General features: G+C 35.8%; 1 protein-coding gene across 1 annotated transcript in view; it reads left to right on the top strand.

The window, feature by feature from the left end:
• The window catches only part of ITGBL1 (integrin subunit beta like 1), a 206,168-nt gene that overhangs the window by 157,986 nt on the left and 23,163 nt on the right, over positions 1 to 25,019 (top strand). Inside the window, exon 8 of the mRNA XM_019443947.2 lies at positions 23,563 to 23,679. Coding sequence (XP_019299492.1) covers positions 23,563 to 23,679 — 117 coding nt within the window. The remainder of the gene's footprint in view (positions 1 to 23,562; positions 23,680 to 25,019) is intronic.

The raw sequence follows: 25,019 nt of genomic DNA, 5'->3' as shown, positions 1-25,019 counted from the left end.
AACACAAAATGTATAAGAAGGAAATGGGCTTTCCAAAATTGCCACTTTGATAACATAGATAAGTGTTTGGTTTATCTAATCTGTTTTCTTATGTGGGAGGAATGGACATATTGCAAAAAGCAGTTGTTAGACATGCATATTTAAATGTAATAAAAAGCGAGGTGGTAGACGAGATAAATTTAGTCAAATTAATGCACTAATAATTTATCCTCAGAAAATGCAAATCCTCTTTATAGTTCTCCTCCTGCTCTACAAATGTGATTAAAGCATTGATAAAGCAGAAAAGTCACAGAACTGGAATTGAGAGAAATCTGATGTATAAGAGAAAGAAGCATTGACAATTTTAAGTTCCTCTCTGCTCTGTTTCTTAATTAATATCTCTTTATCTGTAGACCCAATTTTCACTTTCCCTTTCTCTGAAATGAATCAGTAGATCTTATCTCTGTCCCTACATTTAAAACATCCAGTATTACTTCTAAATTCATTTGCTTCTCCTTTGTCAAACCAGATGGTCACATCTTACAACTGATGGGCCACAATGTGATGCATGAGCTGACTGGTTTAGTGGCAGTTCTTGTTACCATGGCCACGCCTTTCCCCACTGATTGCCACAAGTGGTAATTGGTAATGCCCTTAAAATAAGCAATTGGAAACCTTATTATCCAGAAAATGTGACGCATCTTCATAGAGGAGCTTAAGGATCACCTTACTTAAAAAAAAATGTTTATTTATTTTGAGGGGGTGGGGAAGGGCAGAGGGAGACTCCCAAGCAGGCTCCACACTGTCAGTACAGAACCCAATGCAGGGCTCAATCTCACAAACCATTAGATCATGACCTGAGCTGAAATCAAGAGTAGGACCCTTAACTGACTGAGCCAACCAGTTGTCCCAATACTCTACTTTTTAAAAGGTACTCATATTCTAATTTGTCTGCAATAGTTGACATTATTTTCCTCTCCTTTATGGAGAACTAGCCCTCGACCTTACTGAATATGCTCTTTGAGTAGCATAATATTTTTATTGCAGTTCCAAGTCTATGTAATATATTTTCACATCCTCCTCTTTTATTCCCCCCTTTTTGTCACTAAAATACATCTTAAACATATATTCGAGCTACTTTTTAGCTCAAATAGTGTTATGTTTATTAAAATATGTTTCTTGTATCACCACTGATAGAAAACCACCCCAAATGCAGAAAGGAAAGCACTTTGTCCTGGCCATACACATAACGAAGCTGATATAGTGCCCATTGAATTTGAACTCTGCATATGAATATAATTGCTGTATTTTTATTGTTTGAAACCAGTGAGCTTTTAGAATTATGGGGGCACCTGGGTGGCTCAGTCAGTTGGGCGTCTGACTTTGGCTCAGGTCGTGATCTCGCGGTCCGTGAGTTCGATCCCCGCATCGGGCTCTGTGCTGATAGCTCAGAGCCTGGAGCCTGCTTTGGATTCTGTGTCTGCCTTTCTCTCTGCCCCTCCCCCGCTCATGCTCTGTCTCTCTCACTCTCAAAAATGAATAAATGTTAAAAATTTTTTAAAATTATGCTTAGCCTGGTTTGTCTTCAGTTTTTAATTCAAATTGCATGAAAATTTATCATTTTGTCTCTTAATAAAATTATTATTAACATTTCATTTAACTCATTGTTTTAGGCCATTATCAAGTGTGACCCCTGTCTGCTGATCTGATGATATACTGACCCTGGGTAAACAGTCTAGTTGAACACATATACCAAGTCTACAAACAAAGTCTAACACATACACCAAGGGTATGATTCTACCTTTGTTCTGAACTGCTCATCACACAAAAAATAAACATTGTAAAAAAGCATCTTATGATACATTCTTATCCCCATTCTGCATGTTACTATGGGTCCCTTTCTTTGACTTTGATGTATTTTATCATATGGAACTCCCCTTACACATTAGCTAAGTTTACCCAAACTATAGTAGTGGTTTCCTTTACAGTTAATAATATTTTCAGGTCCATTTAGCTTCTGCAAAAATTGGAATTCATACCGGAGTGTCTCTTTCGCCTCCTTGAGGCCATCAGTCTTTGTAGACTCGTTGGTTTGATTTAGAATTTGGACATTTTCTCCCCATGTTCTGTATGGTACCTAGAATGCTTTCCACATGTTTGAATATTAATGATTGTCTTTACAGATGATAAAGCAGAGTTCTCTATTAACTAATCTACATTAGAACAGTCCTGAGTGAAGGGAGTATAGAGTTCCTCCAGATCCCTACATCTCTTCTTATCCCTTGGGTAGCACCAAGACAAAGCTCATTTATGAGAGTCCATGGGCAATTTTAAAAAAGTAATGTAGAAAGATGATTTTCTTTTTTCTTAGAGATGGCCTACTTACTGATTTAAGTGACTAAATCAGCGGTATCTCTCCACTGGGAGTAAATGCCCAATTAGTTAAGCTTTAAGTAAATTAATCTACACTTGAAATTCTGTCAAGGGGAATTCAAATGTGTGCAGCAGAAGCTTTGGCTGGTACTAGGTATATCTACTCCTTTAAAAAAAATAAAACCATATTTTGGGATTAAGTCCAAGCACAGCTTAGGTCGTGAAACGGCTCCTGGAAGAATGAGCTTAATTAAAATGAGTAACTTTCAAAGTGTTCCTAACTAAAATATTTATGTTATAATTTAAGATAAAATTATGTTGCATTGTTTACTCACATATGTAAAAAGAGGTGTAGACGAAAGACTGGAAGGAAATTCATTGCAGCATTAACTGTAATCACCCCCGAGTTTAATGGGAATTTTACTGCCTTCTATGTAGGTATTTTCTCTTCATTTACATTGACCCTGTATTGACTTATGATTATGTATTGTTTCGATAATAATATGTTTATATCATTTGAATTTTAACTTAAAAAATAAAAGGCACTCAGTATTCTAGTGCATTTATATGTGTGTATATATAATATTTTCAAAATCTTGATTTGAAACTAGGGAAGAGATTTTTTTTAATAGATGGATAAGGGGAGTATACATTAAATAATATAATGAATGGGAGTCTTATTAGGGGCATAGAAGTGATAATGACTTGCAAAAGCACTGCATTCAAGATGCAAATAAGCAGCTGAGATTAAAAATTATAAAACAGACTTTAACACCATGCAGCACATTTTAGAACCATATCTGTTAGACTAGAGCCCTGCCAAGGTTCTATTTTAAACATTTTAGTGATACCTAAGTCAAGCCTGAAGTAGTGATCAAATGCAGTGTTGAGGGAATGGCAGGCAGTGCTTCTTAGAGGAGGTAAAAACCATTGGTCATAAAGGATAAGTGTAGACTTGGGTGAAGTAATTTTCAGGTGAGATATGACGTATCTGTCATATGTATGTATGTGCATGATGCCAGTGTGTTTGCACTTCTTGGGGGGGAGCAGTAAACAAGGGATAATGAACCCAGCCTTAGGTGAGCTCTGTTGCTAACTAAATTAAGGAGATGTGTCCTCACTGTTTTTAGCAGCCCAGCGAACATTTTGAACTGGACAGTTCTTTGTTATGGGGGCTGTCCTGTGCTTTGTAGGATGTTTAACAGCATCCCTGGCCTCTACCCACTAAGATGCCAGTGGCACCTCCAACCCGTTGTCATACCCAAAAATGTCTCTAGACACTTGTTGCCTGGGATGAGAGGCTGTGCTCTGTCTGGTTATCAGAGGTTAACTATTTCTAGGAAAAGACTATCACCCAGAAGCTCTGTAATCTTTTCATATATAGTTCATGACATTCAACCAAAGAAATAGGAAACAGGACTAAGGAAATGAACAACAGGCAACAGAAACGGATGCATAAATGTCTCCTAGTTATTGGGATTATCAGATACAGATATTGGAATAACTATAACAAATATATTCACAAAAGGATATGTCAAGATGAGTAGTTGACAATATCCAGTTTGTAGCAGAGAGCTAAAAAAGGTTAGTTTTTATTTACTTTCACTCATGGTGGTTTGTTTCCTTGTGCATGCTTGTATTTCAGTCATGTGTTTATACATACTTAATCTTAGTTTCTGGAAAATCTTGAAGCCTAATTTCAGGACACTTTTCTTCTGCAAAGATTTGTGTTTGTTTCTCACAGGATACAATTGATCTTGGGTCTCTTTATTCCTCTTTATCCCTCTTTTCATGGTCCCCAGATAACTTGAGGAATCTCAGGTTCAACTTCTCTACTTTTACTGCTTCAAGTTCTCATACTTGCTTTGGGGTTTCTTAGAGAATTATATATCTTGTGTACTTCATTGTAATATATCCTTTGTAATGCTATTTCAAAAAGTGAAAATTAATTTTAAAAAATCACATTTAAAATCACATGTCCCCACCAAAACAAGAATTAAAGTTGAAAATAAGTGGAGCAAAAAGAAGAAACTAGATTTGGAAAAATTTTAGTTTAGAATGTTTTGTTTTTTAAGTTTATTTATTTATTGAGGGGGCGTAGAGAGAGTTTATTTATTTATTTTGAGACAGAGTGGGAGACAGAAATTCCCAAGCAGGCTACACACTGTCAGCACAGAGCCAGCATGGGCTTACAAACCGTGAGAGCAGGACCTGAGCTGAAATCAAGAGTTGAATGCTTAACAGACTGCACCACCCAGGCACCCCAAGTTTTAGTTTAGAATGTTTATTAACTATACTTCCCACAAAGCAGTTGTCATTTTCTTGCCAAAAAAAAAAAAAAAGGGAATGTGCAAATTAAAATTGCCAGGGGAATTAATGCAATATCTCTTTACATAACACATCATGAGCAAGCAATCAATCCCTTGGACTCTCAGGCAATCAGATGTATTTAAGCCAAAGATGATTCAAGATAAAAGTAATCAGGGTTCCTCCAACACTGCTTTTTGTGTGATGTATTATTGTTTAAAACATCTAATCGCTTAGCCTTTATTTGTTTTCTTTTATTACCTCATTTCATTCCCTGAATAGCTTTAGCAGTAGTGATGTTAACTATTATTGCTGGAACTGATTGAATAGTCTCTTTCTTTTGATACATCAGGTGAAAGCAAAAGTCATTTTACTGTCAAGCTGATACTGCAATTTCCTGTTACTTCAAAGAAGACGTTGCTTTCAAACAATGGCATGAATGTTTTTGACAATTAGCAATTACATGTGATTTTGTTTTGTTTTGTTTTTATTATCCCGTATTCACTTTTTGATTTTATTGAAGATTTGGATGAGAGACACTTATAAGCACAGTTTAACTCATAATATAAAGGGACTCAAAGTAAGCTTAGTTTCTATTTCAAACAAATGATATTTATCCTACATTTTCCATAGTCAGGGAGATGTGAAGGCTTGCATGAAGGACCAGCATTGCAAATGCCTTTATTTCCTGACATTTTTGCCATTGCAAATATAGACAGGTAGTCCCATGTAATTTGAGTGTTCTTTTTTTCCCCAACATTCTCCTTCTCTTCCTCTTCTCTTAATTGAAAGAATATTTCCCTCTCTTCCTCCACTCCTATCTGTAAAGTACCCTTTTGATATTCTTATCAAAATTGAATGTTTCCACTTATTTGGTAGAATCCCAGGAATGTAGAACACCCTGATTTATCTGGTCATCATGCAGGTTTTCTAGGCAGCCAAGTTTAGCCGTGGACGTCTTTGTGGTCTCTCCTCTATTTAATTATCTTGAAAGTGAAAAAGACGCCAAGCAGTTTTGTTCTCATGTCTTCCCACAGTCTCTGAACTGTTTCCATGAGTTTTAGCCACGTTTTTTTTTTTTTTTTTTGCCTTTACTGGCAATAATCATTAGGACATAATTTGAGAATTTATATATTTCCATAAATGTGGATCACTTATGACCCCAGTAAGTTCCATCGTTTGGAATTGTATTTCTGTTTAACTATTTTTACTTCATAGCCAATGGCAGGAAGTCTTTCTCTATCTTAGTTTATCTAGAAAAGAAATTGGGAATCACAAGCAGTTGGCTTTCTATTTGTGATGAAAGGCAACAATTTTAATATCTAAATATAGGTTGATTAAATTCATATGATTTTTATATGTGCATTGCATAGTAATATTCTTAGAGGAGAATATTGCTGGTAATACCATAGTAGCTGCCATTAGAGTCTAACAAATTATCCAACCTGGTCAGACATATTTGGAACATTTAACTCGAAAACAGAACTGGTAGCTATAACTGATGCAGGTTTGTGAATGAAATGCTATAGCTACACTTGAGACACTTTAGAGATCATTTAGTCTAATGACTAAAGATCATTAGTCATTAGACTAATGACTAAATTAGACTAGACTAGAGATCATTTAGTCTTTGCACAGAGAAGAAGAAACTGAATCTGTGAAAAGCGAAAGTGACTAGTGCAGGCTAGATAAAAACATTTATTGAAAAATAAACCTTTCTCAACTGTAATGTGATGTCACCTCTGTCATAAGTCAACTGGCCTTATACTGTATAGGTCTTCTTCCAGTGTTTTCATTTTGTTCCATTTGTCTATTTTTCTGGTATTTTATCAGCAATATATTCTTAAATACCATAGCTTTATAGGAAGTCTAGTATTGTAATCTCTTCACCCATTTTTCTTCCATAACAATACTCTGGCTATTTTCATCCCTTTGCATTTACATACTATTAATGATAACTGAATACTTAGGGATGCATTAAATCTATACAACAATTGTTGGAGAATTAACACTATTAAGGTCCTAATTAATTAACATAGCATACCTTTGCTCCTACTTATATGTTCTTTAATTTCACTTAGTAGTTTATAGCTTTCTACATAGGAGACTTAACATCTTTCACGAGTATTCCCATTTTATGTTTTTTATGCTATTAAAAATTAAACCTTTAAAGAAATTTCATGTTTATGCTATGTTAAAATGCAACTAAATTTTAAAATATTAACCACTTATGTCTTATGACCTTGCTAAATTTACTTCTTAATTTTAATGGTTTATATGTAGTTTTTTTTCCTACTAGTGTAGTCACTCCATAGGTGAATAATGACAGTATTATTTCGTCCTTTTTTATGCTTTTTAATTCTTTTTCTTGCCTTAGAATACTCTATAAGACACCTGTATGATATTTATTAGAAATAGAGATAGTGGACATTCTTGTCTTGCTCCCAGTCTTTGGTAAAATGTTTTCAGTATTTTGCTTCTAACTATGATGTTTGCTATAGATTTATTTTAGATCATAATCAAAATAAGGAAGATAAGAAAGTTATCTTTTATTCTTTATTTTTTTTGCATGAAAGAGTTCTGAATATTATCAAATATATAATATGTACCTATTTAGATGACAATATTTTTTCTGTTAATGTGATGAAATATTTTGATTGATTTTTAAATGCTAAACCAGCTCTTTAATCCTGGACTAAACCCATTTGGATATGAATCTTTTTAAAAATGGCTGGATTCCATTCTTCACAGAGCTAGAACGAACAATCCTAAAATTTGTATGGAACTGAAAAAGACCCCAAACAGCCAAAGCAATCTTGAAAAAGGAAACCAAAGCTGGAGACATCACAATCCCAGACTTCAAACTATACTACAAAGCAGTAATCATTAAGACAGTATGGTACTGGCACAAAAATAGACACTCAGATCAACGGAACAGAATAGAGAAACCAGAAATTGACCCACAAATATATGGCCAACTAATCTTTGACAAAACAGGAAGGAATATCCAATGGAATAAAGAGTCTCTTCAGCAAATGGTGTTGGGAAAACTGGACAGTGACATGCAGAAAAATGAACCTGGACCACTTGCTTACACCATACACAAAAATAAACTCAAAATGGATGAAAGACCTAAACGTACAACAAAAAGTCACCAAAATTCTGGAGGAGAAAACAAGCAACAACCTCTTCGACCTCAGCCACAGCAACTTCTTAATTGACATATCTCCAGAGGCAAGGGAAACAAAAGCAAAAATGAACTGTTGGGACCTCATCAAGATAAAAATCTTCTGCACAATGAAGGAAACAATCAGCAAAACTAAAAGGCAACCGACAGAATAGGAGAAAGTATTTGCAAATGACATATCAGATAAAGAGTTAGTATACAAAATATATGAAGAACTTATCAAACTCAACACCCCAAAACAAATAATCCAATGAAGCAATGAGCAAAAGACATGACTAGACACTTTTCCAAAGAAGACATCCAGATGGCTAACAGGCACATGAAAAAATGTTCAACATCACTCATGATCAGGGAAATATAAATCAAAACCACAGTGAGATACCAGCTCACACCTGTCAGAATGGCTGAAATTAACAACTCAGGAAACAATAGATGTTGGTGAGGATGCAGAGAAAGAGGAACCCTTCTGCACTGCTGGTAGGAATGCAAACTAGTGCAGCCACTCTGGAAAACAGTATGGAGATCCCTCAAAAAATTAAAAATAGAGCTATCCTAAGACTCAACAATTGCAATACTAGGTATGTATCTAAAGGATAAGGAGTGCTGATTCAAAGGGGCACATGCACCCCAATGTTAATAGTCACACTATCACACTATCAACAATAGTCAAAGTATGAAAAGAGCCCAATGTCCATTGACTGATGAAAGGATAAAGAAGATGTAGATTTATATATATATATATATATATACACACACACACACACACACACACACACACACACACTCACACACACACACACACATACACACAATGGAATATTACACAGTGATCAAAAATAACGAAATCTTGCCATTTGCCACAATGTGGATGGAGTTAGAGTGTATTATGCTAAGCAAAATAAGTCAGAGAAAGACAAATTTCATATGATTTCACTCATATGTGGAATTTAAGATACAAAACAGATAAACATAAGGGAAGGGAAGCAAAAATAATATAAAAACAGACAGAGAGAGAGAGAGAGAGAAACCATAAGAGACTCTTAAATACAGAGAACAAAGTGAAGGTTGCTAGAGGGGTGTTTGGTGGGGGAATGGGCTAAATGGACAAGGAGCATTAAGGAGGACACTTGTTGGGATGAGTAAGTGATGAATCACTGGGTTCTACTCGTGAAATCATTATTATACCATATATTAACTAACTTGGATTTATTTTTAAAAATAAATAAATAATAAAAGAAAATGGCTGGATTTAAAGTTTGTGAGAGATTGATTTGGAACATCTGTTTTCTATGATGTCCTCGTGTGATTTTGTTGTCAAGGTTATTATACCACCATGAAATTTAAATTCTAACCTTTGACTTTTATAAGAAATTACTTTGATTCTATAGACATTTTTCATTTATATTTTCCCCTATATTTTGGGCTTTATTTTTCATTATTTTAGTGTTTATATTTTGGATCATTTTCATAGTGTGTGAGAAACTTTTCTTTAGTATTTTTTCTGATAAGGCTCTTCTGGTCATCGCTTCTTTTAGTTTTTGTTTGTCTGGGGGTGTCTTCATTTTGTAATCAAATTGGAAGGATATTTTTGTTAGGTATAGAACTGTAATTTGACAGTTTCTTTCAGAATTTTAAATGTCATTCCGTTGCTGTCTGGCATAAACATTTATTTTGATTATTCAGTTGTCAGTGTTCTTGATTTTTTTCTTTGAAGGTAATGCATCTTTTTATCTCTGACTACTTTTAAGACTCTCTCTTTGTCTTTCAGCAATTGACTATGCTGTGTCTCACCTAAGATTTGTGGTTTTCTATATATTTATTCTCCTTAAGCTTCATGAAGCTTCTCGAATCTATAGTTCAAATTTTTTGGCACTTGTTTTAGTTTACTAGGGCTGCCATACTAAACTACTACCAAGTGCGTGGCTTAAATAATAGAAATTTATTTCCTCACAGTCCTAGAGGCTGTAAGTCCAAGATTAAATGGGATCAAGGTTGATTTTTTCTGAGGGTCTCTCTCCTTGGCTTGTACATGACCATATTCTCTCTGTGTCTTCACATGATCTTCCCTTGATGTGTCTATGTTCTAATCTTCTCTTTTATAAAATCACCAGGTTTGAGTCTCCCTTGAATGGCCTATTTTAACCTTAATTACCTCTTTAAAGATCCTATCTCCAGATATAGTCACATTCTGAGGTACTGGGGATTAGGAATTCAACAGATGATTTTTTGGGGGGGAGTGCACAATTCAGCCCATATTAGAAATGTTTTCTCCATGATCTCTTAAAATATTACTTCTGCCTCATTCTATCTTTTATTTCTCGGAACAATGCATGACATATTATTTCATGTCCAGTAGGTCTTTTATGCTCTCTTCCCCTCATTCTTTTTGTTTTCTATGCTTCAGTCTAGGTATTTTCTACCAACTTACTTCCACTTTACTGATCGTCTCTTCTATGTCTAATCTACCATTGTATCTCTTATTCAATTTTAATTTCATTTACTGTATTTTTAAACTCAGAATTTCCATTTAATTTTTTTACATATAATTCTCTGGTTGATTTCTCCATTTAGTAACATAGTTTCTTGAATATATTAATCATAGTTATTCTAAAATCCACTACCGGTAATTCCAGTTTAGTCATCTGTATCATTTTTGGATCTCTTTTTATTGTCTATTTTTTCTTTTTCATTTTTGGTCACTCTAGCCTATCTTTTGACATATGTGGGTTTTTTTTTATTAAGCATAAATACAGTTTAATAAAATTGGTAGAATTTTGTAAGTTATGCTATCTTTCTTGAAGAGATTTTTTTTCTAGAAGACATGTGCGAAAGAAGATAGATAATATTAATCCAATTAGGATTTGAAATGATTTCTAAAGTGAAAACCTGGGATGTTTATATGACGTCTGTCAATGCCCTCTTTTTCAAAGTTTCCTGAATTCCAATTGCTATTTTTCTAGTTAGATGAAGTCAAAGCTCTGTTTAGTTTATTCACCTGTTAGATGTTGCTTTTTCCTTGCCCTAAAAAGTTTCAGATTTCACAATACAGGAAGAGGATTATTTGCAGAGAAGGTGGAACTTACATCCCTCTGGTTTCTTTTTCTTTAGGTTGTTGGCCACTTAAGTCCAGGCTGCCTTGGGAGCCTTTGACTTAATCTTATAGCTGGATTTTTGCTAGTCAAAAATGATTATTGAAGCTAGAGACAAAATGGAGACAGGAATTTCAGGTGCAATAGGGTTTTGTTGAAAAGTAATGCCATTATAAAATCCCTTTTAAAGAAATAGCATTATTTAATATAGAGACCATGAGTTATCTGAAAGATATTGTTGGCAGAGGAAAAAAAAAGAAATTGGAAGTTCATACAGAGGTAGAAGCATATTAGGCTCTGAAAAATGGAATACTACTTCCAATTATATAAGAAATATAAAAAAAATTATTATATATGTGGATCTATTTAGGGAAGCTTTTTACTCTTTAAGTTACATGTTTATTTAATTTTGAAATGTTAAATACTGTGCCACAAACCAACATCATAGTGGTACTTAAGAAACCCAAACGAATACTTAAAAATAGATTTTTATTTCAGTATTTTTAGAGGTACTTATTAAGTAGGTATTCCCAATTTTGAAAATTTTTAAATTGATAGGTTAAGTTATTCCCTAGGTTATTAAGCATATAAGTAGTCAGTATTAAATTCTGTCTTGGGTCTTCCTGAGTTAAGAACACAAACTCTTAACTCTTATCAAAGATTCCCTTCTTAGGGAGCTAACCCCTGTCATGGCAGTGCCTTCCGTTAGGGAATACTCTGACAAGTAGGATGTTATTTATTACAGTATACTAAGCTCTGCTTCCTTATTACTCTAACCTATTAATTCTGAATATGCTAACTGTGCTGTAAAATACCGAAGTTCAATAAGTTTTCTATATTTATAAATTTTAAGTTTATTGAATTTCTAACATTTTTGGCTGTGCAATTCCCAGGCCTTGCATATGTTTGACACTGCATTATTGAAAAAATTGGCTTAAATCCTGAATATGATGTTAAAGAATATTTCCCAAAACTGAATGTAAAATGCGTGGGTCGGTATATGCATAATTATTGATAAGACTTTAGTTTTTAAGAAAATTTAGCTACTTAGATACATTATGTCTAGAGTTTTACTTACATATGTTTAAATTTTAAAATATTTTTATTTTTAAACAATTTCAAACTTAGAAGACCTAAGAATAGTGTAAAGAGCTTTTTTACATGAACCATTTGAGGATAAATTGCTCACAAGGAGTTCTGTCACCTTCAAATTTAAATGTACTTGTATATATACATTCTCATATTATGTATACACTTATATATATACACAATGTTTTTTCTAATGTTTTATGATTTGGTGAAATCAGTATTAGGAAGCAAAAATAATACAAAAAAAGCTATCATTAGGAAATATTGCTTTTTGGTTAATTTTTTCTAATTTTAAAAGCCTACCTTGTCATTCATGGAAAATGTATTATTTATTGTGACATATATTTCATTGTTCAATTTGTTAAATAAATTTCCTAATTATCTCTGATGTGGGGAGAAAGTTCACAATTATTTCAAATCAATTTAATTACCACTGAAATGTGTATTAAGGAAGTGATATATTCACTCACACTTTGGAATTTTTTTTTAAGTGACAAAACCCAAGGATTTAATAGTGACTAGGGCCTGATTCCACACTACCCTTCCATTGCCCAAATAAAGTTTATTTTCAAGAAACTTTCTGTAAAAACATTTCTTTGATTCTATCAAACACAGCACTCTCACTGGTGAATGGCAGTTGTTGCCTATGACTACCCTATGGCATTTGTCCCATAGAGTCTTTCATGGTGAATTACAGTTGTATGTGTTTATTTACGACCTAGAATGGGATAATTAAAGTCAATGCCAAGAAAAGGCCCTGATATGATAGGATTTATGTTTGCAGAATCTCCAGATCTTGTTTCTTAAACAAGGTACTATTCATTGTCTAGCTAATAGGTTCACCCGCTAGGAAGAAGGAGATTCTTATTTTAATTGATACTGGGCACTTCATGATGGGCCACACTCATCAATTACTTAAGCTCCATATTTTTTAACCTCAGTCATTCACTGACTTTTCAAACCTTTGACCTGCTGCAGAAGGTTTCTGACTTACGTTGACAAATGAGTGTGATATTTCTCCCTAATTTATAAGTGTCTTTGTTAGAAAAAAAATGAATCTTGAGTAATTGTTATTTTAGAAACTATCTTAAGGTTGAAACAGTGCCATAATCTAATTTAGAAGCCTAATGGATGTCCTCAGTGATGCTTTGTTTGATACATTGGAAAATATTTAGGGAAAAGTGAGACCTGGTACACAATTTCCCATTTTCAGTTTTAGGCACTTTAGGGCAGGCAACAGAAAATTATATTAGTTCTACGTTTGCTTAAATGTCTCATTTCCTCACATATTCCATGATTGATTACTCTAATCCTCGTGTACTAAGACAGTACAAACAGAAGAATTGACATTTATCCATATTTTTAAAAGTCATGAGCAACTCTTCCTTGGCTGATAATTGTGATGTCAATGTGGCTTGAATTATGAGAAGTCTCACCTCCCATTTTGGGAGGTGAAACGTTCTTCTTCCCTTTCAAATGTCTGATGGGAGATTACTTCATTCTCACACACAAAATATTTGTACTCAGATGAAATGGTACAGAATATTATAGTTCTCAAGTGTTTAATTCCATCTCATAGAAATTTCAGGAGAACTTAGGATGCATTTGGCAGGAGTTTTTCTAGTGCAATCAGGTTGCTATGGTAAACCTATTATTTTAGGCAAAGGAGGACTGTGTTAGTAAAGTGCTAATCTCTTTTCTGTTTTATGTGAGCCTCTAATTACTATCTAGCTATTGAGCATGTACTGCAAGTGTGGTTTTTACCATTTTAAAAAGTGAAAGAAAATAAGGTCATAGAGAGTGTGCCTGCTGTTACTGCACTAACAGGTGCATTTGAGAATATAGTGCTCTTCCTAGTTAATCTCATTCTGGATCAGGAAATACAGGTGTTTGTTTGTTTGTTTGTTTGTTTGTTTAGAGAAATGGAATAGGAAAGGAATGGATTTTATGTGAGTAATTGAGATGCAAGCCTCCCAACATGTTTTCTATTGTAAAAATGTAAGTAACATCTATTGTTTATTGAGCACTTACCTTGTGTCAGGCCTTGTCTTATGTACTTTATATGCACTACAACGTTTAGCATTTGCAATAACATTGTTACCAGTTTTATTATTATTCCCATCACACGACCACAATAAATTAGCTTTAACTGATTCTTCCAAGGAATTACATTTAATGGTGGACATGCCAAGATTAGAATCTAAATTTATTTAATGTCAGATCCCATGCTTTTAGTTGTATCTGGGCCACAAAATGTATCTCCCTTTCTCTTTACCTTACTGACATTTAACAAACACTTTGAGACTTATTGCCACATCCAGGTCACCTTTATCAGAAACTTTTTCTAACCTTGTCAGGTGTGTGTGCTTGTATATTTCACCTTTAGTCCCTCCACTAATGAAAGTTTTTAAATGTTCTCCATTATTTTGTATCTTCCGTAGCTAGCATAATACTTAACCCATAGTTGATATTCAAAATGTGTTTGTTGAGTGAATGAATGAGGGAGTGATCAAATTGGTACAGATATTCAAGGTTGATGAGCCCAGTTGAATCTATTCTTGAGCACGAACATGTTTTCTATGCGGTATAGTTTGAAGGAAGTGAGAATCATTCTCCACCTAAACACCTCAAATGTCAGCATATAAGGTAGAAATGATTTTGTGTGTTTGGTTGTGTGTTGTGTTTTCAGTTATGGTCGCTGCAGATGTTTTCAGTCTTTGTTATTCAGGTCCGTATATCTAACGTGCGGTGTCTGAAAATTTCAGATTATAATCCTGCACAAATGCACAAGCATATTATTGGCAGTAATGGAGAAGATTCAGTTGGTCATTAGCATCTAATGCAGTATGGGTTTACCCAATTGGTTTATGAAGGGGCTCTTCCTTAACTGTTAATACATGAGATGAGGGATTAGTGTCTATCTTGTTTATCTTTGTATCTCCTCATCTAGCATATAGTAACTAGTCACTGATGGTTTGAAAGCTGTGCCCTGTGGAAATGAGGCCTTAAAAAGAGAAGTTTGAAAAGAGTGAAGGGTAGGAGAAGGCAGAGTCTAAAGATTTAGAGATTTGTCATGGTTAAGATTGTATAAGAAGAGGAATCCAAGAAGAAAAGAAATTCCCAGAAGAAAGAGGGAGGGAACAAACATGGTGTGTGTGTGTGTGTGTGTGGAGAGAGAGAGAGAGAGAGAGAGAGAGAGAGAGAGATGGAAGAGGTTCGTTGGAGGACAAAGAAGGGAGTAGAGGATGAAGAGGAGGAATAGGAGGTAAAGGAAGAAGAGATATATAGTCTAAAACATAAATGTCACCCTCACAGTTTCACATTTATATCAGTTTTGGGAAATCAGCTTCTAGCAGAGATAAACACCTTTTCTTCAGACAATGCTTGTAGATCTCTCTCCATTTTCATTTGGAAAGAGTCACCCAAACATCCCTAAATATTAAAAAGGACAACCAACAATAGTTCTATAAACAATTGAGGAATAAGAGTTGACCTTTCCATCCCTTCACACACTCTGTGACCTTGAGAGATAACCTTTTCACCCTGTGTTCCTGAGAAAGTAACATATTATCTCATTCTCAGAGACTCATTTTCCTTATCTGTAAATTGTAGGGCTAGTTGGACTTGATCATCCTCCATGATTTTCCATCTCTAACAATCTCCAGTTTTATGAAATAATTAAACGAATATTTCTACCATAGCTGTGCTCTGGTAGTTAATAAGGATGAAAACTAGTGAGATTAATAAATAAGGAGTATTTTTTAGTTTTAAATTTTTATTTAAATTCTTGTTAGTTAACATATAGTATAATATTAGTTTCAGGTATAGAATTTAGGGATTCATCACTTACATACAACACCCAGTGCTCATCACAACAAGTGCCCTCCTTAATACCCATCACCCATTTAGTCCATCTCCCGCCCACCTTCTCCCTGGTAACCATCAGTTTGTTCTCTATAGATAAGAGTCTATTTCTTGACTTATCTCTCTCTTTTTTTCCCCATGTTCATTTGTTTTGTTTCTTAAATTCTCCATAGGAGTGAAATCATAAGGTATCTGTCTTTCTCTGACTGACTTACTTTGTTTAGCATAATACACTCTAGCTCCATCCACATCATCGCATATGGCAAGATTTCATTCTTTTTGATGGCTGAGTAACATCCATTGTCTGTGTGTGTGTGTGTGTGTGTGTGTGTGTACTCACACCAATTCTTCTTTATCCATTCTTCAGTAGATGGACTCTTTCCATAATTTGGCTGTTGTTGATAATGCTGCTATAAACATATTTATAAATAAATAAAGTTTTAATCTTTTAATTTCTAAAAATGTAAATGAGGCAATCTACCTTTTATAAAGGTATCAAGCTGCTCTTTTATTTCATCTTATAATTTAATGGTACGTAGCTATCCTATAGGTAGAAAGAAAGTCCTATTTTCTCTTTCTACTTCGGTATTAAAATAAAGGTATTTTATTTGTCTATTCCTTGAAGCATCTTGTGAGTAAAATCTAAAACACCGTAAATTAGGGTTTCTCCAGTCTATATCAGGTAAAATCTTATTAACTTGAAACTTTCGGAGCTTTCAAATATTTTAATGAACCAGGTGACTTCCCTTCAAAGTATAATTATTTTAAATTTGCAGTTTATTTCCATGAGATTCACTAAGAGATATAAATAATTTATGTTAATACTGATCATCATGTAGTATTTCTATTTTGAATTATCCATTTTGTCCTTAGTCTGTTTTTCTCATGGGTGTGCATTATTGGTAATTTATATATGAGCTCATATGTATAGTCATTTTTTTTGAGAGAGATAGAGAGAGCATGCGCTTGGGGGAGGAGCAGAGAGAGAAAGGTAGAAAGAGAAATCCCAAGCAGGCTCCACACTGACACCACAGAGCCCAACACAGGACTCAAACCCACAAACCATGAGATCATGACCTGAACTGAAACCAAGAGTCAGACACTTAACCAACTGAGCCACCCAGGTGCCCCATATAGTTATTTTTTATTATGTTTTATTTGTGCAAATATTTTGTCTCCATTTATTGTTTATGTGTCAGTCTTATGTTATTGTTTTAAATATTGTTTATGGTAAAACTTGTCAGTTTTTTAGTGTTTCTGGTTTGTTGTCATGTTTTGGATAGTCTTTCCCACCCGAGGGTTATGAAAACTCCCACCTATATTCCTGTCCAGGATTTTATGTGTTAAACTTCTACATTTAAATGTTGAATACGTTGGGAATTTATTTAGTTGCAATGAATGAGTTAAGTAAAGGGTCTGATCTTTTTGCAACATAGCTCACTGGTTGTAGGAGACTTGTTTGATAAATAATCCATGATGCCCAAGAAAATATATAGCATATTAACTTATAACATTATGAATCGTTACAAAGTAGTAACATACAAAGCCTTGACCTGGGTGCAAAAATAGAATAATTCCAGGATCCCAAGAGCTCCCACCCACCCCTCCTCAATTACTACCAACACCCTCCTCTGCAAAGATGACCATTATTCTCACTTTTAAGGTGTTCTATGCCTTTCTTTAAAAAAAAATTATTTTAGAGAGAGTTGGGGAGAGGGGCAGAGGGAGAGAGAGAGAAACAGAGAGACAGAATCTTAAGCAAGCTCCACGTGGAGCCTGACATGGGGCTTGATCCCAGGACCCTGGGATCATGACTTGAGCTGAAATCAAGAATCAGACACTCAACTGACTGAGCCCCCCAGGAGACCCTCTATGCCTTTCTTTAAAGTTTGCCTCCTAAATATATATCCCCAAACACTATGAAGTTTAGACTTGTTTGTTGTGTTGTGAAATATTTCAAACAATATATGTCATTTCGCGGCTAACTTCTTGCACTCTACATTATGTGTTGAAGATTCAAGCATGATGTGGCAAGTAGCAGTGTCTCCTTCACTCTAATTGTTGTACAGTGATCCCCTTAAGAATATAACTGACACTTATATATTCTGTCACTGTTGGATATTTGAGTCTCCTTTGAGACTCTTAGGAATAGTGTTGCTATGATTGTTCTGGAACATCTCCTGGTACAAATGAGTATAATTTTCTCCAGTGAATATGACCAAGAATTGAGTTGCTGGTTCATAGATTATGCATATTGACTTTACTAGATAATGCTAAGCAGTATTCCAGAATATTCTGCCAACTTATAACTGTACCAGCTGTAAAAATATGCCCTGTGTTTCCACGCCATTTTCAAAACTTGTTACAGTCAGTTCTTAAATGTTTGCTCATGTGGTTGGTTTGGGATAGAATTTCAATATGGTTTTACTTTGCATTTCCCATATGATTTAGAAGGGAGTATCTTTTCAAATGTCTACAGACCGTATGAATTTTCTATTAAAACAAATATTAAAAATGTTGCCCATTCAGTTTTGTAATTATAATAGTAAATTTTGTCAATAATACTCAAAACAAGTGTGTAATATTTGGAAATATCATTCTCCAACACTGTTATTTGGAGTTAATACCTTGTGAAATGAAATAGGATATAGAAGGATAGCAGAAATTACAGACTTACATATCCCTTGTTTAGAATTATACTCCCATATCTGATTAGGTGCTTCACACAAAACAGATCCTTCATATTTGCTGAATTTCAGATGTGAAACAGTTTGGAATCTGTCAGTTTGGAATAAGTGCATGAGGGTTTTAAATTTTAACATGGTACTTACAGAAAAGTATACTCCAAGGCCAACATATGCACGTGTTTAGCTCTCTTAGTGAGTGTAAGAAAACTTAAAGATGATATTAAAGTGAGGTGTATTTTATTTGTTAAAATGACTAGTTGTGCATAGCAGTATGAACTGCATTTTGTCAGTCTTGGAGTGTTTCTTTATTGCATGGAAGTGTCAAATTAGAAATGTTTAAGTAAAATCTTTTTAAATCAGAACTTCTAGATACCTGCATTAGGTCATTACTCTATGCTAATGTATAAGCCTTAAAATACAGTACATAAGGATTGCCATACCATGTATCATTGGACTGACTTTTTGTGTGCTCTTAAAGGTTATCTGCTTTTTTAAAATGTAATAGGAATGGACAGACTCAGTGTAAAGTTCACGTAAGTTTTGGTTGGATGATATTGATGATATTGGCTGAATTAGTTTCTTCTCAGATGGTTATTTCTGTCCTTTCCATCTGTTCTTGAATTATCTTTTCAAAAATTACTCGGCTTATTTGTATTTCTTTGAGTGTATCTTTCATTAGATTCTCCTCCCAATTTGTTATACAAAATGGCACTTATTAGTACTAGAAGTACAAACTTCCACCATCCTTCATTCTTACTTCTGTGAATACTGATAGTCATTTGAGAAGCTACATTTATATCTCCACAACACTAAAATAGCCATTGAAATAATAATATCATTTAGCAAATAAAGGAAGGAGATTGGATTCAGTCTCTTGTTGAAAAAGTGAAAGACAATAAATCTGTCAGTGTTTCCTACTCCATCAACAGAGAACTTTGCTGGCTGCCAATAGGTTATTAATCTCACTGTCAGCCTGGACCACAGAGAGTTCAGTATTTGTGGTCGATTCAAGCATGCGCTTATCTAGTATAAAGTTTACATTCAGTGATCTACTAGGGGTGTGTACAAATTACTGTGGGATCAGAGAGAAAGAACAACTCATTGAGGTAACCCAACAGGGATGGCGAGGAAAGTTTCGTAGAGGAGAGGAGATCTGAGTTGGCTGTTGAACATTGGATTGGAAGGTATAGAGAAAGTGGTAGAGTGCACAACAGAGAGAATAAGTGGAGCAAAAATCAGTCTCTGAACATGAGTGTACTGTGAACACTGGATGTGTACTGGGAAAGGTGAGTTGGACCAGGGGTGGAGAGCTCTGTTGAGGAATTTGATCTCTGCCTTGAAGGTCCCGTGGAACCATTAATTGAAAAAGGGTTACATAATCATAGACATGTTTTAAGAAAGTGGATCTGGGGCGCCTGGGTGGCTCAGTAGGTTGATCCTTGATTTGGGCTCAGGTCATGATCTCATGAGCCATGAGATCAAGTCCCACATGGGGCTCCACACTGACAGCATGGAGCCTACTTGGGAATCTCTCTCTCCCTCTCTCATTGCCCCTTCCCTGCTCATAGTCTTGCTTCCTCTCCCTTGCTCTTGCTCTCTCTCACAATAAACAAATGAACTTAAAAAAAAAGTGGATCTTATGAAATTTCAAACTGGAAGGAGAAGAATAGCTTATTAAAAGAAAAAAGGAATCAAATATATATATATCAAATATATATATATTTGATATATATTTTTGATATATATATCAAATATATATATATATATATATCAGATATATATATATATATTTGATATATATATATCAAATATATATATATCAGATATATATATATATATAAAATATATATAAGATTTGGTGACACATCAAATGATGGTGACCTTCTCCTGATAACAGGATACAGGAAGAGAAGTAGGTTTGTGAATAAAGGTGATGGGCTTGCTGTGGGACATATTTCACTGATGTAACTATGGGAAGCACAAATGAAGTTTTTCTGGCCAATTGGAAAGGCATATTTATTCTGGAGGAGACATTCTAAATTTAAGTTCTATCATTAAAGCTCATGTGTTGTGGGAATATTACTAAACTATTTACATGCAGTGATTGTTTAGTGCATCTGTTCAGTAAGTATCGATTCAAACATCATAAGGACACACAAGAAGGTAGTTGATTCTGCTGTATTTGAGAAGGTACATGAGTAGCAGGGTGCAAGTATCGTGGATTTGGTGACATTGGATATTGAAAGATGAGCAGAAATTTAACTGGCAAGTATGTGTCTTGGTTGGGACTGGACTGAAGCTGTGAACTAAGACAGCAAAATAAGGCACTTTAATATGTGGACTGTATGAACAACTGACTCTTCATTAATTTTCTGTAATAAATTAGCCTGTCTTGATTTATGATTTTTTGCCTTTCCATATGAAGTTTCTATAGCCTATGAACTGTATTACAGCTGTAGCTATAAAGTAAGTCAGCTAACAGTTGGCTTGATATAGCTTTTTAAAACCCCAACAGATTCATGACCAAAAAAAACCCCAAAAAACAAAAAAACACACCAAGAAATGCAGAGTGGCTAATTATTCTCCAATATTTGAAAAAGGATACCTGAATTATAATCTGCTAGGGAAAAAATGAACCTAGGGCTGAGTATGAACACTTTTCAGTGTAACTTTATAGAAGAAATACAAGACAGAAACTGTCCATAATGAAATAAATGAAACGTTGATATCCGAATCCATATGCCAGCATTTCTGTCATCCTTTCCAGAGAGGCACAGAAACCAATAATGCATATCTGGGAAACTTCCCGAATGCCTTAAAATGTTAATAAATTATCACCACAAATACATATGCCCTCAAACTTAAAAATTGATGATGATGTGATAACTGGACTGCATTCCCTCTCAGGAATAACGTGGTGGAAGGTTCCCATATCTGTCCATGCAGGACTAGTTAACAGTATGTGGTTGTGCTGCTGATGGTTCTGTGGTTAGTCTCTTTGTCTCCACAGTCAAAAAAATGACATTTTTTGTCATTCACACACACACACACACACACACACACACACACACACACACTCATAATGAGGGCGGATGTGTTTATGTACACCAGAAGGTAACTGGGGCTCAGTAAATCTGGGTTCCGGTACCAACCTTGCTAATGTCTACTTTGCTGGCCTTAAATAAATCATTTAGCCTCTGCTTGCATGGGCTTCCTCATCTATTAAGTACACTGCAGAAAGTCATGGATCCTCTTGACATTTTATAAAAAAATAAATGAGTGCTGGTGTATTTTTCCAAGGAGAGATCTGGGGTCTACCAGTTAGAGTTCTTGTCTGTGGACAACAGAAACCAACCTCATTAACTGGGATGGAAAAGGATTTTATTAGAAGGGTTTAGGTGCAGAGTGCAAGCTTGGACAACCAGTTCATGCAACAGCCCAGGGAAGCAAGGCCCTGCCGAGAACTAGCCCCTGCTGCCATCACTTTGGAACTGGGTGCCGAGTTCCTCCACTCGTGGACACTCATTTCTGTGCTGTTGCTCTTGCAAAGTCTGCCACAGACCCTGTGCCTTTTCTTCCACCCTCAAGAATCAAAGCCCTGGCCAAGACTGTCTGGTGTGTCCCTCTTCTGTCCACCAGTGCGTAGGAAGAGGGAGTATCCCTGGGGAAGGGGAAGAGCTCTGCCTCCTGCTGAACCTGGACCCATCTCCAAGTAGGAAGACAGGTTGAAGGGCAGCCAGAACAACACTATCTCTTGCAATGTCTTCCACCAGATTCTCAAAGGGACCATGACCCCCACCTCTGCTGCCAGAAAAGATTATGAATCACTGCATTAGATTATCTTTAATTACAGCTCTGAAATTATATGATTCGAAATACTAATTTTCCTTTCTTCCATCATCTACCAACTCAGAATTTCTTTAACAAGATACAAACGCAGCAACAGAATGACTAACAACATTGCAGGGTCAGCCCCGAAGCATCTTATGATCATTTCAGTGGGTGTGTAATTATGATGGTTGGGCTAATGACAGAGAGGAACAGATGTCTTGGAGTAGTCACCCAGCTGAATTTCTGCCAAACCAGCACCGATTCCTCAGACAAAGGGAAATTTTCTTTCTTGTATAGCCTCCCGGTGCTGCGTTGAGTATATTAAAATGCAGTCTGGCTTCATGGCTAAGTGCGCAAATTTTAAGGTTAATAAGAATGGATATAAATTTTGAATCTCTTCCTTATGAGCTGGTTCACCAGGGAAAGGAACTTGGCGTCAGTACGTGTCTGTTTCCTGTTTAGTAAAATGATAGTAATAATGCTGGTCAATGTGTGGTATGGTGAAAACAAAATGATGGGATTCAAAGAATTGCAGTATTTGACACGTAGTTACAGCTCAAGAAATAATGATGAAAGCCATAACGATAGTAGTTAAGGAATTCCCAAACTTTGAATCCAACTCATTGCAAAGACCGCTTATACTTTAAAATTTCAAGTCAAGAATAATACTGGTATTAAGGTCGTGCACTTTGATACGTGGTCCCTGTTAAAATGAGTTCTCTGAATTACAAAATTGATGCCCAATTGTCAAAAAACATCACCTCAAAATGTACCTATGAACATCGTTTGCTTATGTGGCCGATAGAGCCCCAGTAACAATACATAAAATATTTTTTTTAAATGACAACGTTATCCTAAGTTATGTCAAAATATGTATGATTTGGTATCATCAGACTAAGTGGAAGATGAAACGCCCAGAGGGTTTAATAAGAGAATTCGTCTTGAAAACCGAACGAAACAAAAGCATCACTCCAGCTCCCGGCCTCCTCGGCACTTGGCCTTGGTCTTGCCGGAGGCGGTAAGAAAATTATCTGTGGAACTATTTCCAGGCGCAGCAGGAACAGGCTTCATGGTGTGTTAGTTGTCTGTATCCTTTGGAAGCCTGGCCGATTCCATGACCCTCCTAACAAGTGTGCCCTCCCTGTGCGTTTTGCAGGTAAATGCGAATGTGGCAAGTGCACCTGCTACCCTCCGGGAGACCCCAGGGTGTACGGCAAGACGTGTGAATGCGACGGCCGCCGCTGTGAAGGCCTGGACGGCACGGTCTGTGGGGGTAAGCACTTCTCACAGCTTCGCGGCCAGCTTTGCCTGCCTTTCTTACCCTACTTCTTCTTCTTCTTCTCCTTTTTTTTTTTTTTTAACAGAAGGAAACTCTGTTAAAAAAGAAGATAAGATAACCTGAAGGCAATATACAAGTAAACCTAAAAGCATTATACAATTCGGTTTGTAATGATCTTTATTTTCTTGGACTCTTGACTTAGGGATATGTGAAAATACGCAGCCTGCTGGTCACAAAAGGTCATTGAGATTATGCTAAATCTTGTGAAGATAGTGACAGGTTTTGCTGCACCTGCTCAGTGAGAAATGACGTTTCTTGCTCTGCTAATAAAAACTGGTAGGGGAAGCATGTATTACCTGCAAACGTGGTGGTAAAATCACACTCTACTTACAAAAGCACAGAAGATAGACATTCCATTTCCATGATGGCTGGGAGACCCAACAGGAGCTCACCGAAGGTAATAATCTTCAGAGCAAGGGGGACCTAGGGAGAGGCCAGGCAGCAGAGGGAGTGCAGCACAAATGAGGGTCCTTGAGGGCGAACGTGACAGTGTCTACCCGAGCTTCGTGCAGCCAAGGGGATGGAGCCAACCCTCATTGTCCGGTTTCAGTCTTGCAAAACTTCATGTTGTAGAGATGATGCCTGCAGACTGCAGCTCCGTGCAGGTGTCCAGAACCAGCAGATAATGATTGTAATGTGATTGGGTGCTATTATCAGGAAAAAACCAAAATGCACGGACAGCTCACTGAAGGCGGGGATGCCATCTACCTGGCATCCCTGTGTGTCTTTCTCTCTGTTCTCTCTCTGACCAACTATAACACACTGGTGATTTGAACAAACATCCTTTGTTCTTTTCTTTCTCTGTGAGCCAAGGGAAGAGGCCCTTGCACAGCCCCAGAGATTGCTCCTGCTTTCTGCAATTCACAGATGCGACAGGGAGTGAGGTTAGAGGTGTCAGTGTCCCAAAACTAAAAAGTGGCAGAACCCAGGATGTGGGCTCTGACGTTCAGTTCACAGATCTTTCTCGATACCACAGTTTTCCCCAGGGTGACATCAAACTGTTTGGACTTTTTGGCAATATTATTTTTAGTTTAGATTTTTTTTTCGTCATTGGTATCAGTTACCAGAAATATCTAAATTGATTATAGTCTTTTTATTTTTCTGGTAAGTGCTCTATGTTTACTAACTCATTTAATTATTATTTTTAAGAATCTTTATTTATTTTTGAGAGAGAGAGGGAGACAGGATCCCAACCAGGCTCTGAGCTGTCAGAGAAGGGCCCGACATGGGGCTTGAACTCATGAACTGTGAGGTCATGACCTGAACCGAAATCA

This window comes from Panthera pardus, unplaced genomic scaffold, assembly GCF_024362965.1.
Source record: "Panthera pardus isolate Hobbes unplaced genomic scaffold, ASM2436296v1 HiC_scaffold_1, whole genome shotgun sequence".
Lineage (NCBI taxonomy): Eukaryota > Metazoa > Chordata > Mammalia > Carnivora > Felidae > Panthera > Panthera pardus.
This window is presented reverse-complemented; position numbering and strand designations above follow the sequence as displayed.